Genomic DNA, 18,326 nt, shown 5'->3' on the forward strand with positions numbered 1-18,326 from the left:
CCTGGGAAAGGGACTGTGTACAATCACCCTACCCATGTTCCTCATGGTTTTATACACCTCTATAAGGTTGCCCCTCAATCTCCTACACTCCAGGGAATCAAGTCCCAACCTCTCTCACTCAAAAACTCCACTCAATGCCAAATTAAATTAATCTCTTCTGCCCATCCCTGTCGAAGAGCCTCTATCGTACCTGCCTCCACCACTACCCCTGGCAGCACTGTTCCAGGCACCCACCACTCTCTGTGTGAAAAAAGTATTCAATACTTCAATCCTGGGGAGAAAGATTCTGGCTCTCTACTCTATCTGTGCCTCTCATGATTTTCAGAATCTCTCTCAGGTCTCCCCTCAGTCTCTGACACTCCAGAGAATACAACCCAAGTTTGTCCAGCCTCTCATTACGGCTCACGCTCTCTAATCCTGGCAGCATCCTGGTGAACCTCCTCTGCACCCTCTCCAAAGCCCCCACACCCTTCCTGTAATGGGTTGACCAGAATTGAGTGCAATACTCCAGGTGTGGCCTGAACAGAGATTTATAAAGCTGAAACATAACTTCCCAACTCTTAGGATTAGGATAGGGACTGGGATCAGGATGGGGAGATATGATCTAGGATTGGGAATTGGAGAGTACTCAAGTTTTTCCTGGAGCAGAATTAATTAATCTGGATTGACTCATCTCTCCGTTTCTCCTCCTCCCTCTAACTTCGTCTCTTCACAACCATCACCCCCAATGTCTTCAACCTCCCTGCTCTGTCTCGCACTGCCCCTCTCTCCTTGCCACTCTTCTCCTTTGTCCATCTCTCCCTTTCATGCATCCTCACCCTATCTCGCTCCTCCCTTTCCCCCTTTCCCCCCTGCCCCTCTGCAACACCCCCTCAGCTGCCTCCCAGGACGCGTGGGGCGGCTGTGTGAGTGCACACGGGACGAAGATCAGCTGGAAGACTTGCTGGCGCCATGCCGGAAGGGGAACGAGTCTGTACTGTGTGAGGGGCAAGGACAATGCATATGCGGGACGTGTGTGTGCGACGGGAACCTGCGCGGGCAGTACTGCGAGTGTGACGACTCCTCCTGTGTCCGGCACAACAGCCTGCTGTGCGGTGGTGAGCATTTTCACATCTCCACCGGCCGCAAAGTGCCCACAAAAACGCAGACCCACCTTCCAGAAACGACAAACACACTAAAACGTGGTCCCCGTAGGCCCTCCCTCCGAAAACTGCAAGTACCGACCGGCAAATGCAGACCCAGAGAAACACAGACATCCCCTCCCCTCAACACCATATCTGCAGACCCTCCCTCCAAATGCCTCAAACACCAACAAATACACACCCCTGCCGGGGAACCCAAACTCATGCAGAATCGCAAACCCATGTCAAATGCAGACTCCCCGACTGACAGCACAAACTGCTGACTCAATGAAAACGCCGACCCCTACCCCTACACCAAACAAAAAATCGGATCCCAATAAACGCTCTCCACCCACAAACCTGACTCACTGCCTCTGTACTAATGATGAACTATTCACCCTCTCTCTCCCATCTACCCCAACTCCCTACCCTCTCTCTACCGTCCTCCCTCCTTCCCTCTCTCTTCCCCCGCTTCCTCCTCACTCTCAAACACCACTCCCTCCATCCCCTCCCCCACATTCCCTACATAACTCCATCACTCCACTCCCATGAACAGGCCATGGCCGGTGCTCCTGTGGCAAGTGCATCTGTGATGTGGGCTACGAAGGGGAGGCGTGCCAGTGCCCGCTGTCAAAGGAAGCATGCCGACATGAGAATGGCTCGCTCTGCACAGGACACGGCAACTGCCGCTGCGGTCAGTGCATCTGTCAACGGGGATATACGGGTCCGATCTGCAACCAGTGTCCCAACTGCCCCACCCCGTGTCAGCTCCACACGTGAGTCTCATGTCCAGGGAGGAAACCTACCCTCTCTGCATCAGTGAGCAAGTACAGGGATGCTGTGATGGGACGGTGTGGAGGGAGATTCACTCTGTGTCTGACCCTGGGAGTGTGTGATGGGACGGTGTGGAGGGAGATTCACTCTGTGTCTGACCCTGGGAGTGTGTGATGGGACGGTGTGGAGTGAGATTCACTCTGTGTCTGACCCTGGGAGTGTGTGATGGGACGGTGTGGAGGGAGATTCACTCTGTGTCTGACCCTGGGAGTGTGTGATGGGACGGTGTGGAGGGAGATTCATTCTGTGTCTGACCCCGGGAGTGTGTGATGGGGACGGTGTCAGGGGAGATTCACTCTGTGTCTGACCCTGGGAGTGTGTGATGGGACAGTGTGGAGGGAGATTCACTCTGTGTCTGACCCCGGGAGTGTGTGATGGGACAGTGTGGAGGGAGATTCACTCTGTGTCTGACCCCGGGAGTGTGTGATGGGACAGTGTGGAGAGAGATTCACTCTGTGTCTGACCCCGGGAGTGTGTGATGGGTTGGCGAGGAGGGAGATTCACTCTGTGTCTGACCCTGGGAGTGTGTGATGGGACCGTGTGGAGGGAAATTCACTCTGTGTCTGACCCTGGGGTGTGTGATGGGACAGTGTGGAGGGAGATTCACTCTGTGTCTGACCCCGGGAGTGTGTGATGGGACAGTGTGGATGGAGATTCACTCTGTGTCTGACCCCGGGAGTGTGTGATGGGATGGTGTGGAGGGAGCTTCACTCTGTGTCTGACCCTCGGAGTCTGTGATGGGACAGTGTGGAGAGAGATTCACTCTGTGTCTGACCCCGGGAGTGTGTGATGGGTTGGCGAGGAGGGAGATTCACTCTGTGTCTGACCCTGGGAGTGTGTGATGGGACCGTGTGGAGGGAAATTCACTCTGTGTCTGACCCTGGGGGTGTGATGGGACAGTGTGGATGGAGATTCACTCTGTGTCTGACCCCGGGAGTGTGTGATGGGACAGTGTGGAGGGAGCTTCACTCTGTGTCTGACCCTCGGAGTCTGTGATGGGACAGTGTGGAGGGAGATTCATTCTGTGTCTGACCCCAGGAGTGTGTGATGGGATGGTGTGGAGGGAGATTCACTCCGCATCTGACCCCGGGAGTGTGTGATGGGACAGTGAGGAGGGAGATTCACTCTGTGTCTGACCCTGGGAGTGTGTGATGGGACCGTGTGGAGGGAGCTTCACTCTGGATCTGACTGAGGGAGTGTGTGATGGGATGGTGTGGAGGGAGATTCATTCTGTGTCTGACCCCGAGAGTGTGTGATGGGACAGTGAGGAGGGAGATTAACTCTGTGTCTGACCCTGGGAGTGTGTGATGGGACCGTGTGGAGGGAAATTCACTATGTGTCTGACCCTGGGAGTGTGTGATGGGACAGTGTGGAGGGAGCTTCACTCTGTGTCTCACCCCGGGGGTGTGTGATGGGATGGTGTGGAAGGAGATTCACTCTGTGTCTGACCCCGGGAGTGTGTGATGGGATAGTGTGGAGGGAGATTCACTCTGTGTCTGACCCCGGGAGTGTGTGATGGGACAGTGTGGAGGGAGATTCACTCTGTGTCTGACCCTGGGAGTGTGTGATGGGTTGGCGAGGAGGGAGATTCACTCTGTGTCTGACCCTGGGAGTGTGAGATGGGACCGTGTGGAGGGAAATTCACTGTGTGTCTGACCCTGGGAGTGTGTGATGGGACACTGTGGAGGGAGATTCATTCTGTGTCTGACCCCGGGAGTGTGTGATGGGATAGTGAGGAGGGAAATTCACTCCGCATCTGACCCCGGGAGTGTGTGATGGGACAGTGAGGAGGGAGATTCACTCTGTGTCTGACCCTGGGAGTGTGTGATGGGACCGTGTGGAGGGAGATTCACTCTGTGTCTGACCCTGGGAGTGTGTGATGGGACCGTGTGGAGGGAAATTCACTGTGTGTCTGACCCTGGGAGTGTGTGATGGGACAGTGTGGAGGGAGCTTCACTCTGTATCTCACCCCGGGGGTGTGTGATGGGATGGTGTGGAGGGAGCTTCACTCTGTGTCTGACCCTGGGAGTGTGTGATGGGATGGTGTGGAGAGAGATTCACTCTGTGTCTGACCCTGGGAGTGTGTGATGGGTTGGCGAGGAGGGAGATTCACTCCGCATCTGACCCCGGGAGTGTGTGATGGGACAGTGTGGAGGGAGCTTCACTCTGTGTCTCACCCCGGGGGTGTGTGATGGGATGGTGTGGAAGGAGATTCACTCTGTGTCTGACCCCGGGAGTGTGTGATGGGATAGTGTGGAGGGAGATTCACTCTGTGTCTGACCCTGCGAGTATGTAATGGGACTGTGTGGAGGGAGCTTCACTCTGGATCTGACTGAGGGAGTGTGTGATGGGACGGTGTGGAGGGAGATTCACTCTGTGTCTGACCCCGGGAGTGTGTGATGGGACAGTGTGGAGGGAGATTCACTCTGTGTCTGACCCTGCGAGTATGTAATGGGACTGTGTGGAGGGAGCTTCACTCTGGATCTGACTGAGGGAGTGTGTGATGGGACGGTGTGGAGGGAGATTCACTCTGTGTCTGACCCCGGGAGTGTGTGATGGGACAGTGAGGCGGGAGATTCACTCTGTGTCTGACCCTGGGAGTGTGTGATGGGACCGTGTGGAGGGAAATTCACTGTGTGTCTGACCCTGGGAGTGTGTGATGGGACAGTGTGGAGGGAGCTTCACTCTGTGTCTCACCCTGGGGGTGTGTGATGGGATGGTGTGGAGGGAGCTTCACTCTGTGTCTGACCCTGGGAGTGTGTGATGGGATGGTGTGGAGAGAGATTCACTCTGTGTCTGACCCCGGGAGTGTGTGATGGGACAGTGTGGAGAGAGATTCACTCTGTGTCTGACCCCGGGAGTGTGTGATGGGTTGGCGAGGAGGGAGATTCACTCTGTGTCTGACCCTGGGAGTGTGTGATGGGACCGTGTGGAGGGAAATTCACTCTGTGTCTGACCCTGGGGTGTGTGATGGGACAGTGTGGATGGAGATTCACTCTGTGTCTGACCCCGGGAGTGTGTGATGGGACAGTGTGGATGGAGATTCACTCTGTGTCTGACCCCGGGAGTGTGTGATGGGATGGTGTGGAGGGAGCTTCACTCTGTGTCTGACCCTCGGAGTCTGTGATGGGACAGTGTGGAGAGAGATTCACTCTGTGTCTGACCCCGGGAGTGTGTGATGGGTTGGCGAGGAGGGAGATTCACTCTGTGTCTGACCCTGGGAGTGTGTGATGGGACCGTGTGGAGGGAAATTCACTCTGTGTCTGACCCTGGGGTGTGTGATGGGACAGTGTGGATGGAGATTCACTCTGTGTCTGACCCCGGGAGTGTGTGATGGGACAGTGTGGAGGGAGCTTCACTCTGTGTCTGACCCTCGGAGTCTGTGATGGGACAGTGTGGAGGGAGATTCATTCTCTGTCTGACCCCAGGAGTGTGTGATGGGATGGTGTGGAGGGAGATTCACTCCGCATCTGACCCCGGGAGTGTGTGATGGGACAGTGAGGAGGGAGATTCACTCTGTGTCTGACCCTGGGAGTGTGTGATGGGACCGTGTGGAGGGAGCTTCACTCTGGATCTGACTGAGGGAGTGTGTGATGGGATGGTGTGGAGGGAGATTCATTCTGTGTCTGACCCCGAGAGTGTGTGATGGGACAGTGAGGAGGGAGATTAACTCTGTGTCTGACCCTGGGAGTGTGTGATGGGACCGTGTGGAGGGAAATTCACTATGTGTCTGACCCTGGGAGTGTGTGATGGGACAGTGTGGAGGGAGCTTCACTCTGTGTCTCACCCCGGGGGTGTGTGATGGGATGGTGTGGAAGGAGATTCACTCTGTGTCTGACCCCGGGAGTGTGTGATGGGATAGTGTGGAGGGAGATTCACTCTGTGTCTGACCCCGGGAGTGTGTGATGGGACAGTGTGGAGGGAGATTCACTCTGTGTCTGACCCTGGGAGTGTGTGATGGGTTGGCGAGGAGGGAGATTCACTCTGTGTCTGACCCTGGGAGTGTGAGATGGGACCGTGTGGAGGGAAATTCACTGTGTGTCTGACCCTGGGAGTGTGTGATGGGACACTGTGGAGGGAGATTCATTCTGTGTCTGACCCCGGGAGTGTGTGATGGGATAGTGAGGAGGGAAATTCACTCCGCATCTGACCCCGGGAGTGTGTGATGGGACAGTGAGGAGGGAGATTCACTCTGTGTCTGACCCTGGGAGTGTGTGATGGGACCGTGTGGAGGGAGATTCACTCTGTGTCTGACCCTGGGAGTGTGTGATGGGACCGTGTGGAGGGAAATTCACTGTGTGTCTGACCCTGGGAGTGTGTGATGGGACAGTGTGGAGGGAGCTTCACTCTGTATCTCACCCCGGGGGTGTGTGATGGGATGGTGTGGAGGGAGCTTCACTCTGTGTCTGACCCTGGGAGTGTGTGATGGGATGGTGTGGAGAGAGATTCACTCTGTGTCTGACCCTGGGAGTGTGTGATGGGTTGGCGAGGAGGGAGATTCACTCCGCATCTGACCCCGGGAGTGTGTGATGGGAAAGTGTGGAGGGAGCTTCACTCTGTGTCTCACCCCGGGGGTGTGTGATGGGATGGTGTGGAAGGAGATTCACTCTGTGTCTGACCCCGGGAGTGTGTGATGGGATAGTGTGGAGGGAGATTCACTCTGTGTCTGACCCTGCGAGTATGTAATGGGACTGTGTGGAGGGAGCTTCACTCTGGATCTGACTGAGGGAGTGTGTGATGGGACGGTGTGGAGGGAGATTCACTCTGTGTCTGACCCCGGGAGTGTGTGATGGGACAGTGTGGAGGGAGATTCACTCTGTGTCTGACCCTGCGAGTATGTAATGGGACTGTGTGGAGGGAGCTTCACTCTGGATCTGACTGAGGGAGTGTGTGATGGGACGGTGTGGAGGGAGATTCACTCTGTGTCTGACCCCGGGAGTGTGTGATGGGACAGTGAGGCGGGAGATTCACTCTGTGTCTGACCCTGGGAGTGTGTGATGGGACCGTGTGGAGGGAAATTCACTGTGTGTCTGACCCTGGGAGTGTGTGATGGGACAGTGTGGAGGGAGCTTCACTCTGTGTCTCACCCTGGGGGTGTGTGATGGGATGGTGTGGAGGGAGCTTCACTCTGTGTCTGACCCTGGGAGTGTGTGATGGGATGGTGTGGAGAGAGATTCACTCTGTGTCTGACCCCGGGAGTGTGTGATGGGACAGTGTGGAGAGAGATTCACTCTGTGTCTGACCCCGGGAGTGTGTGATGGGTTGGCGAGGAGGGAGATTCACTCTGTGTCTGACCCTGGGAGTGTGTGATGGGACCGTGTGGAGGGAAATTCACTCTGTGTCTGACCCTGGGGTGTGTGATGGGACAGTGTGGATGGAGATTCACTCTGTGTCTGACCCCGGGAGTGTGTGATGGGACAGTGTGGATGGAGATTCACTCTGTGTCTGACCCCGGGAGTGTGTGATGGGATGGTGTGGAGGGAGCTTCACTCTGTGTCTGACCCTCGGAGTCTGTGATGGGACAGTGTGGAGAGAGATTCACTCTGTGTCTGACCCCGGGAGTGTGTGATGGGTTGGCGAGGAGGGAGATTCACTCTGTGTCTGACCCTGGGAGTGTGTGATGGGACCGTGTGGAGGGAAATTCACTCTGTGTCTGACCCTGGGGTGTGTGATGGGACAGTGTGGATGGAGATTCACTCTGTGTCTGACCCCGGGAGTGTGTGATGGGACAGTGTGGAGGGAGCTTCACTCTGTGTCTGACCCTCGGAGTCTGTGATGGGACAGTGTGGAGGGAGATTCATTCTCTGTCTGACCCCAGGAGTGTGTGATGGGATGGTGTGGAGGGAGATTCACTCCGCATCTGACCCCGGGAGTGTGTGATGGGACAGTGAGGAGGGAGATTCACTCTGTGTCTGACCCTGGGAGTGTGTGATGGGACCGTGTGGAGGGAGCTTCACTCTGGATCTGACTGAGGGAGTGTGTGATGGGATGGTGTGGAGGGAGATTCATTCTGTGTCTGACCCCGAGAGTGTGTGATGGGACAGTGAGGAGGGAGATTAACTCTGTGTCTGACCCTGGGAGTGTGTGATGGGACCGTGTGGAGGGAAATTCACTATGTGTCTGACCCTGGGAGTGTGTGATGGGACAGTGTGGAGGGAGCTTCACTCTGTGTCTCACCCCGGGGGTGTGTGATAGGATGGTGTGGAAGGAGATTCACTCTGTGTCTGACCCCGGGAGTGTGTGATGGGATAGTGTGGAGGGAGATTCACTCTGTGTCTGACCCCGGGAGTGTGTGATGGGACAGTGTGGAGGGAGATTCACTCTGTGTCTGACCCTGGGAGTGTTTGATGTGTTCGCGAGGAGGGATATTCACTATGTGTCTGACCCCTGGAGGGTGAGATGGGACCGTGTGGAGGGAAATTCACTGTGTGTCTGACCCTGGGAGTGTGTGATGGGACACTGTGGAGGGAGATTCATTCTGTGTCTGACCCCGGGAGTGTGTGATGGGATAGTGAGGAGGGAAATTCACTCCGCATCTGACCCCGGGAGTGTGTGATGGGACAGTGAGGAGGGAGATTCACTCTGTGTCTGACCCTGGGAGTGTGTGATGGGACCGTGTGGAGGGAGATTCACTCTGTGTCTGACCCTGGGAGTGTGTGATGGGACCGTGTGGAGGGAAATTCACTGTGTGTCTGACCCTGGGAGTGTGTGATGGGACAGTGTGGAGGGAGCTTCACTCTGTATCTCACCCCGGGGGTGTGTGATGGGATGGTGTGGAGGGAGCTTCACTCTGTGTCTGACCCTGGGAGTGTGTGATGGGATGGTGTGGAGAGAGATTCACTCTGTGTCTGACCCTGGGAGTGTGTGATGGGACCGTGTGGAGGGAAATTCACTGTGTGTCTGACCCTGGGAGTGTGTGATGGGACAGTGTGGAGGGAGCTTCACTCTGTGTCTCACCCCGGGGGTGTGTGATGGGATGGTGTGGAGAGAGATTCACTCTGTGTCTGACCCCGGGAGTGTGCGATGGAACGGTGTGGAGGAAGATTCATTCTGTGTCTGACCCTGGGACTGTGTGATAGGACAGTGTGGAGGGAGATTCATTCTGTGTCTGACCCCAGGAGTGTGTGATGGGATGGTGTGGAGGGAGATTCACTCCGCATCTGACCCCGGGAGTGTGTGATGGGACAGTGTGGAGGGAGCTTCACTCTGTGTCTCACCCCGGGGGTGTGTGATGGGATGGTGTGGAAGGAGATTCACTCTGTATCTGACCCCGGGAGTGTGTGATGGGATAGTGTGGAGGGAGATTCACTCTGTGTCTGACCCCGGGAGTGTGTGATGGGACAGTGTGGAGGCAGATTCACTCTGTGTCTGACCCTGGGAGTGTGTGATGGGTTGGCGAGGAGGGAGATTCACTCTGTGTCTGACCCTGGGAGTGTGTGATGGGACCGTGTGGAGGGAAATTCACTGTGTGTCTGACCCTGGGAGTGTGTGATGGGACACTGTGGAGGGAGATTCATTCTGTGTCTGACCCCGGGAGTGTGTGATGGGACAGTGAGGAGGGAGATTCACTCCGCATCTGACCCCGGGAGTGTGTGATGGGACAGTGAGGAGGGAGATTCACTCTGTGTCTGACCCTGCGAGTGTGTAATGGGACTGTGTGGAGGGAGCTTCACTCTGGATCTGACTGAGGGAGTGTGTGATGGGACGGTGTGGAGGGAGATTCACTCTGTGTCTGACCCCGGGAGTGTGTGATGGGACAGTGAGGCGGGAGATTCACTCTGTGTCTGACCCTGGGAGTGTGTGATGGGACCGTGTGGAGGGAAATTCACTGTGTGTCTGACCCTGGGAGTGTGTGATGGGACAGTGTGGAGGGAGCTTCACTCTGTGTCTCACCCTGGGGGTGTGTGATGGGATGGTGTGGAGGGAGCTTCACTCTGTGTCTGACCCTGGGAGTGTGTGATGGGATGGTGTGGAGAGAGATTCACTCTGTGTCTGACCCCGGGAGTGTGTGATGGAACGGTGTGGAGGAAGATTCATTCTGTGTCTGACCCTGGGACTGTGTGATAGGACAGTGTGGAGGGAGATTCATTCTGTGTCTGACCCCAGGAGTGTGTGATGGGATGGTGTGGAGGGAGATTCACTCCGCATCTGACCCCGGGAGTGTGTGATGGGACAGTGAGGAGGGAGATTCACTCTGTGTCTGACCCTGGGAGTGTGTGATGGGACCGTGTGGAGGGAGCTTCACTCTGGATCTGACTGAGGGAGTGTGTGATGGGATGGTGTGGAGGGAGATTCATTCTGTGTCTGACCCTGGGAGTGTGTGATGGGACCGTGTGGAGGGAAATTCACTGTGTGTCTGACCCTGGGAGTGTGTGATGGGACAGTGTGGAGGGAGATTCACTCTGTGTCTGACCCCGGGAGTGTGTGATGGGACAGTGTGGAGGGAGATTCACTCTGTGTCTCACCCCGGGGGTGTGTGATGGGATGGTGTGGAAGGAGATTCACTCTGTGTCTGACCCCGGGAGTGTGTGATGGGATAGTGTGGAGGGAGATTAACTCTGTGTCTGATCCCGGGAGTGTGTGATGGGACAGTGTGGAGGGAGATTCACTCTGTGTCTGACCCCGGGAGTGTGTGATGGGCTGGTGTGGAGGGAGATTCACTCTGTGTCTGACCCTGGGACTGTGTGATAGGACAGTGTGGAGGGAGATTCATTCTGTGTCTGACCCCAGGAGTGTGTGATAGGATGGTGTGGAGGGAGATTCACTCCGCATCTGACCCCTGGAGTGTGTGATGGGACAGTGTGGAGGGAGATTCATTCTGTGTCTGACCCTGGGAGTGTGTGATGGGACCGTGTGGAGGGAAATTCACTGTGTGTCTGACCCTGGGAGTGTGTGATGGGACAGTGTGAAGGGAGCTTCACTCTGTGTCTGACCCCGGGAATGTGTGATGGGTTGGCGAGGAAGGAGCTTCACTCTGTGTCTGACCCTGGGAGGGTGTGATGGGACAGTGTGGAGCAATCTTCACTCTCTGTCTGATCTTGTGCAGGGACTGTGTTGAGTGTGTCGTAATGAAAGGACGTCTGTCAGAGACCTGCACAATGACCTGCCAAAACATGTCGGTGTCTGTGAAGAAGCAGCTTCCCAACACTGGCCTGCACTGCATGGAGCGATTGTCAGAGGGCACGGTGCTGGAGTTTGTGGTGCAGGAGTTCAGCCAACTTTTGATTGTCCGCGAGATAGGCAAGTGGAAGCTCCCTCGTCATCACCTCCTCCATAACTCTCCTCTCTCCTGACTGACCCTGCCTCCTTCCTCCCCTTCCCTCCCTTCTGACTCTCTCGCAGTGCTCCCAACTCACTCTCCTCTCTGCAGCTGTTCCCTCTGTTGCCACTGCAGTACCCCCTCTCTGTCCCTCCCACAGCGAGCCCTCTTCACTCCCTCCACCCTCCTCACTGCGCCTTCCATGGCACTCTCTCCTCACGTTCCCTCCCACAGCCTCCACCACCCATCCCTCGGCATTCCGCACCTCCCTCGGCCACTGTGCTGTCAGTATGTGTCGTTAAAGCAGACCCTCGGTTCGTGTCACCCCCTATGCCCGTTTTGGTCAATGATTTGGCAGATTAATGTGCAGCTGGTGCAGGGGGCAGGGCTTCAGGTTCTTGGATCATTGGGATCTCTTCAAGGGGAGGGATGACCAGTACAAAAGTGATGGGTTGCACCTGAACCAAAATTCTCATGGGCAGGTTTGTTTGAGCTGTTGGGGAGGGTTTAAACTAATTTGGCAGGGGAATGGGAACCGGAGTGAAGGGACTCAGGATAGAAAGGATGGTTTTGGAAAAAAAAAGCAAAAATAGCATGCAGTCAGACTGTCAGAAAGGGCAGGGAGATGATAGGACAAAATTGCAGCCAGCATGGTGAATCAGTGTATTAGGGATGCAGAATCAAAAAGGGTAGTAAATACGGTACTCAAAGTGTTATATCTCAATGCACGGAGTACAAGAAATAAAGTAGATGATCTTGTTGCACTATTACAGATTGTCAGGTCTGATGTTGTGGCCATCACTGAATCGTGGTTGAAGGATGGTTGTGGTTGGGAGCTGAATGTCCAAGGTTACACGTTATATCGGAGGGATAGGAAGGTAAGCAGAGGGGATGGCATGGCTCTGCTGTTAAAGAATGGCATCAAATCAACAGAAAGATATGATGTGACATAGGATCGGAAGATGTTGAATCCTTGTGGGTTGAGTTAAGAAACTGCGAGGGTAAAAGGACCCTGATGGCAGTTATATACAGGTTTCCCAACAGTAGCTGGGATGTGGACCAGAGATTACAACAGGATAGTCATGGGAGATTTCAACATGATCGTCCATTGGGAAAATCAGGTTGGTAATGGATCTCAAGAGAGTGAGTTTGTTGAATGCCTAAGAGATGGCTTTTTAGAGCAGTTTGTCGTTGAGCCTACTAGGGATCAGCTATACTGGACTGGGAGTTAAGTAATGAACCAAAGGCGATTAGGGAGCTTAAGGCAAAGGAACTGTTAGAAGACAGTGATCCCAATCTGAATAAGTTCAACTTGAAATTTGATAGGGTAAAATCTGATGTAGCAGTATTTCAGTCGATTAAAGGAAATTACAGTGGTATGAGAGAGGAGTTGGCCAAAGTAAATTGGAAGGAACTGCTAGCAGGGCAGCAATGGCATGAGTTTCTGGGGAAAATGAGGAAGGTGCAGGATGGATGTATTCCAAAAACAAAGAAATACTCAAATGGCAAAATAGTACAACTGTGGCTGACGGGAAGTCAAAGCTAATGTAGAAGCAAAAGAGAGGACATACAGCAAAGCAAAAATTAACGGGATTGAAAAGCTTTTAAAAACCTACGGAAATCAATTATGAATCATTAGGAGGGAAAAGATGAAATATGAAAGCAAGCTCGCAAACAATATCAAGGTGGATAAAAAAGCTTTTTCAAGTACGTAAAAAAAATAAGAGAGAGATGTGAGTGAATATAGGTAGGACCGCTCGAAAATGAGGCCGGAGAAGTAACAGGGGACAAGCAGAAAGGAAATTATAGACCAGTTAGCCTGATCTTAGTGGTTGGGAAGATGGTAGAGTCAATTGCTAAGGATGTGGTGATGGAGTACTTGGTGACACAGGACAAGATAGGACAAAGTCAGCACGATTTTCTTCAGGGAAAATCCTGCCTGATGAACCTGCTGGAATTCTTTGAGGAGATTACAAGTAGGATAGATAAAGGAGATGCAGTGGATGTTGTATACTTGGATTTTCAGAAGGCCTTTGACAAGGTGCCACACATGAGGCTGCTTGACAAGTTAAGAGCCCATGGTATTACAGGAAAGTTACTAACATGGTTAGAGCATTGGCTGATTGGTAGTAGGCAGCGAGTGGAAATAAAAGGATATTTGTCTGGTTGGCTGCCAGTGACTAGTGGTGTTCCACAGGGGTCAGTGTTGAAACCACTTCTTTTTATGCCGTATATCAATGATTTAGATGATGGAATAGATGGCTTTCTTGCCAAATTCACAGATGATACAAAGATTGCTGGTGGAGGGGCAGGTCGTGTTGAGGAAACAGGTAGGATACAGAAGGACTTAGACAGATTAGGAGAATGGGCAAGAAAGTGGCAAATGAAATACAATGTTGGAAAATGCATGGTCATGCGCTTTGGTAGAAGTAAGTATGCAGACTATTTTCTAAATGGGGAGAAAATCCAAAAATCTGAGATGCAGAGGGACTTGGGAGTCCTTGTGCAGAACACCCTAAAGGTTAAGTTTCAAGTTGAGTCTGTGATGAGGAAGGCAAATGTAATGTTAGCATTCATTTCAAGAGATCTAGAATACAAGAGCAAGGATGTGATGCTGAGGATTCAAGGCGCTGGTGAGGCCTCACCTCTAAGAAAAGATGTGCTGGTATTGGAGAGGGTCCAGAGGAGGTTCACAAGGGCTTTGGAAATGAAAGGGTTATCATATCAGAAATGTTTGATGGCTCTGGGCCTGTACTTGCTGGAATTTAGAAGGACGAAGGTGAATCTCATTGAAACCTTTTGAATGTTGAAAGGCCTAGATAGAATGGATGTGGAAAGGATGATTCCCATGGTGAGAGAGTCTAGGACAAGAGGGCATGGCCTCAGCATAGATGGGAGTCCATTTAAAACAGAGATGTGGAGTAATTTCTTTAGCCAGAGGGAGGAGAATTTGTGGAATTTATTACCACAGGCAGCTGTGGAGGCTGGGTTATTGGGCATATTTAAGGCAGAGATTGATAGGTTCTTGATTGGACATGGCATCAAAGGTTACAGGGAGGAGGCTGGGGAGTGGGGCTGAGGAGGGGCAGAAAGGATCAACCATGATTGAATGGTGGAGCAGACTCGATGGGCCAAATGGCCTAATTCTGTTCCTATGTCTGGCGGTCTAACCTGCGTTTATGAACCCTGCCCTCACAGGGGTGGAGGCACCCAATCGGCTCGTGATGGTCGGTGGGCTGATGACAGGGATTGTCCTGGTGGGTCTTCTCATCCTGATGGCGTGGAGGGGAGCAACAGAGATGAGAGACCGCAGAGAGTATCAACGCTTTATCAAGGAGAGGGAGAGGGCCCAGTGGGACTTGGTGAGTGGCCTTGAACTTCCCTCCATACCAATGAGATAGGGAGGGGTGTGGGGGAGGGAAGGGTGACAGAGACAGAGAGGGAGGGGTTACAGAGATGAAGAGGGGTGTAGGGGAGGGAGGGGTCATGGATATGTGGAGAGGTGTAAGGGACATAGTGGTGACAGAGACAGGGAGGGGTGTAGGATGGAGAGGGGGTGACAGAGACAGGAGGGGTGTCGGGAATGGAGAGGGGGTGACAGCGACGGGGAGGGGTGTCGGGAATGGAGAGGGGGTGACAGAGACAGGAGGGGTGTCGGGAATGGAGAGGGGGTGACAGCGACGGGGAGGGGTGTCGGGAATGGAGAGGGGGTGACAGAGAGGAGGGGTGTTGGGAATGGAGAGGGGGTGACAGAGACAGGAGGGGTGTCGGGAATGGAGAGGGGGTGACAGCGACGGGGAGGGGTGTCGGGAATGGAGAGGGGGTGACAGCGACGGGGAGGGGTGTCGGGAATGGAGAGGGGGTGACAGCGACGGGGAGGGGTGTCGGGAATGGAGAGGGGGTGACAGAGACAGGAGGGGTGTCGGGAATGGAGAGGGGGTGACAGCGACGGGGAGGGGTGTCGGGAATGGAGAGGGGGTGACAGCGACAGGGAGGGGTGTCGGGAATGGAGAGGGGGTGACAGAGACGGGAGGGGTGTCGGGAATGGAGAGGGGGTGACAGAGACAGGAGGGGTGTCGGGAATGGAGAGGGGGTGACAGAGACAGGAGGGGTGTCGGGAATGGAGAGGGGGTGACAGAGACAGGAGGGGTGTCGGGAATGGAGAGGGGGTGACAGCGATGGGGGGGGTGTAGGATGGAGAAGGGGTTGTAGGGGATTTAACTGGATTGTGTGTGTGTATGTGTGTCTCTCTGTTTTGGGGTCTGTATCCTTGTCTGTCTTGGTTGTGTGTGTGGGTGTGTGCCCGTGTCTGTCTGCCTTGGGGTGTACATGTGTGTTTGGAGCTGTTGAGTTTTTTGGAGATTTCAGGGTAAGAACTGGAGGTTCGGAAAGGTATGATTTTCTGGGATCTGGAGTGATTTTGGGGGAAATTTTGCGGGACATCAGGGGATTTTGGAAGATTTTGAGAGGCTCTGAAGAATTTTCAGGGTGTGTAAGATTTCAGGGGATTCTGGGTGATTTGGGAAGATTTTGTTGGAGGGTTGATTGTGGGGAGAGTGTGATTGGGGGATGTGATTTTGGGAGCAGGTGATTTTTGTGGGTTCTGATTTGGGGGGGGGAATAATTTGTAAGCCCCTGACTCTCCTTCCCTCTCCCCTCCTACAGCTGAATAACCCTCTTTACCAAAGTGCCACCACCACAACCATCAACCCCCAGTTCCTGCCTGACTAAACAGGACTTCTGGATCACCTCTACCAGTGAAATTGCAGCTAAAAAGTTCTATTTTAACTTCATCAGTCCACAGGACTTGTTTCCAAAATGCATCAGGCTTGTTTAGATGTTCCTTTGAACCTTTTGAATAGAACTTTTTGGCCGCAATGAGCAAAGGTATGTTTGGAGAAAAAAGGGTGCAGAATTTCATGAAAAGAACACCTCTCCAACTGTTAAGCACGGGGGTGGATCGATCATGCTTTGGGCTTGTGTTGCAGCCAGTGGCACGGGGAACATTTCACTGGTAGAGGGAAGAATGAATTCAATTAAATACCAGCAAAATCTGGAAGCAAACATCACACTGTCTGTAAGAAAGCCGAAGATGAAAATAGGATGGCTTCTACAACAGGATAATGAACCTAAACGCACATTAAAATCCACAATGGATTACCTCAAGAGGCGCAAGCTGAAGGTTTTGCCATGGCCCTCACAGTCCCCCGACCTAAACATCATCGAAAATCTGTGGATAGACCTTAAAAGAGCAGTGCATGCAAGACAGCCCAAGAATCTCACAGAACTAGAAGCCTTTTGCAAGGAAGAATGGGCGAAAATCCCCCAAAGAAGAATTGAAAGACTCTTAGCTGGTTACAAAAAGTGCTTACAAGCTGTGATACTTGCTAAAGGGGGTGTTGCTAAGTACTGACCATGCAGGGTGCCCAAACTTTTGCTTCGGGCCCTTTTACAGTTTCAAAATAATGAAAGAGGAAAAGGTGGAAATAAAAAAGTTTTCTTGCTTAAAATATTAAAGAAATGTGTCATCTTTAACTTTATGCCTTTTGGAAATCAGGTCATCTTTTACTCACTTAGCTATTCACAGTAACAGAAATTTTGACCAGGGGTGCCCAAACTTTTGTATGCCACTGTATATGCCAATTCGTCACCCGCTTTGATTCAACCAACAACTGTGGTGTCGTCAACAAACTTGTATATGGTGTTGGAGCTGGGCTTAGCCACACAGTCATAGGTGTGAAGCGAGTAGAACAGGGGGCTAAGCACACAGTCTTATGGTGCACCTGTGCTGATGGAGATTGTGGAGATGTTGTTGCCAGCCCAAGCTGACTGGAGTCTGCAAATGAGGAAATTGAGGTTCCAGTTGCACAGGGAGTTATTGAGGCCTAGATCTTGGGTTAATGGCAAGATTACTAGCAGTGTGGAGGAACAGATGGATCTTGGGGGGGGGTGGGAGGGGGGTCCATGTTCATAGGCCTAGGTCTTGAAGCTTGGTGATAAGTTTTTAGGGAATAATGGTGTTGAATGCAGGGCTGTGGTCAATGAAGAGTATCCTGATATATGCATCTTCATTAGCTGCTGTAGATGTTCCCAGGATTGAGTGAAGAGCCAATAACGTGGCACCTGCTGTTGACCTGTTATGCCGGTAGGCAAATTGGAATGGTTGCAAGTCCCCCCTCAGGTGGGCATTGATATGCTTCATGACCAACCTCTCAAAGCACTTCTTCATAGTGGATGTAAGTGCTACTGGGATGATCATCACTGAGGCAGGTTACCATGTTTTTTTGGGCACCAATATGACTGAAGCCTGCTTGAAGCAGGTGGGAGCTCAGACTGCCGAAGCAAGTGTTTAAGGATATCGATGAACACTCCAGCCAGTTGATCAGCACAGGTCTTTAGTACTCAACCAGGTACTCCACCTGGGCTGGATGTTTACCGTGGATTCACTTTCCTGAAGGATGCTCTCATGTTGGCCTCACAGGGTCATTGGGGACTGTGGGAGTTTGTGAAGGTGCCTCCATGTTTTGTTGGTCAAAGTGAGCATAAAATGCATTGAGATCATTTAGGACTGAATCCTTGTTGTCACATATGTCGCTTGGCTTCACATTATAGGGGATGATGGCATTCAAGCCCTGCCACAGCTGTCAGACATTCTTCTGTGATTCAAATTTGGTCTGGAATAGCCATTTCACATTTGAGGTGGCTTTCCAGAGATCGTACCTGGACTTCTTGTACTTTCCTGGGTCACCATTCTGCAACGACACTGAGCTGGCTCTCAGCAGATTGCAGATCTCTTGGTTTATCCAGGGCTTCTGGCGGGGAAGACTCTGAATGATATTGTGGGCACACACTTGTTCAAGAGTATCTTTATGAAGTCTGTGGCTACCACAGCATATTCATTCAAGTCCTTGAACATGCTGCAGTCCACAGGCTCAAAACAATCCCATAGCCTGTCCTCTGAGTCCTGTGGTTACCTCTTTGTTGTCCTTACCACTGATGCCTTGCTCTGCAGTCTCTGCCCGTATGCAGGGAGGAGGAGGACAGCCAGATGGTCAGATTTCCCAAAATGGAATTGTAGGCATTCTTGATGGAGGTGTAACAGTGGTCCAGTA

The 18,326-nt window shown here is 52.8% G+C and overlaps 1 protein-coding gene across 1 annotated transcript in view; it reads left to right on the plus strand.

The window, feature by feature from the left end:
- Positions 1–16,703, plus strand: part of LOC134340343 (integrin beta-7-like) — a 34,887-nt gene extending 18,184 nt beyond the window's left edge. The window contains exons 12-16 of the mRNA XM_063037472.1: positions 877–1,097; positions 1,678–1,897; positions 11,002–11,195; positions 14,413–14,576; positions 15,880–16,703. Of these exons, the coding sequence (XP_062893542.1) occupies positions 877–1,097; positions 1,678–1,897; positions 11,002–11,195; positions 14,413–14,576; positions 15,880–15,945 (865 nt within the window). The 3' untranslated portion in view covers positions 15,946–16,703. The remainder of the gene's footprint in view (positions 1–876; positions 1,098–1,677; positions 1,898–11,001; positions 11,196–14,412; positions 14,577–15,879) is intronic.
- Positions 16,704–18,326: the final 1,623 nt, after the last annotated feature.

The sequence above is a fragment of the Mobula hypostoma genome, chromosome X1, assembly GCF_963921235.1.
Source record: "Mobula hypostoma chromosome X1, sMobHyp1.1, whole genome shotgun sequence".
In the NCBI taxonomy this organism is placed as follows: Eukaryota; Metazoa; Chordata; class Chondrichthyes; order Myliobatiformes; family Myliobatidae; genus Mobula; species Mobula hypostoma.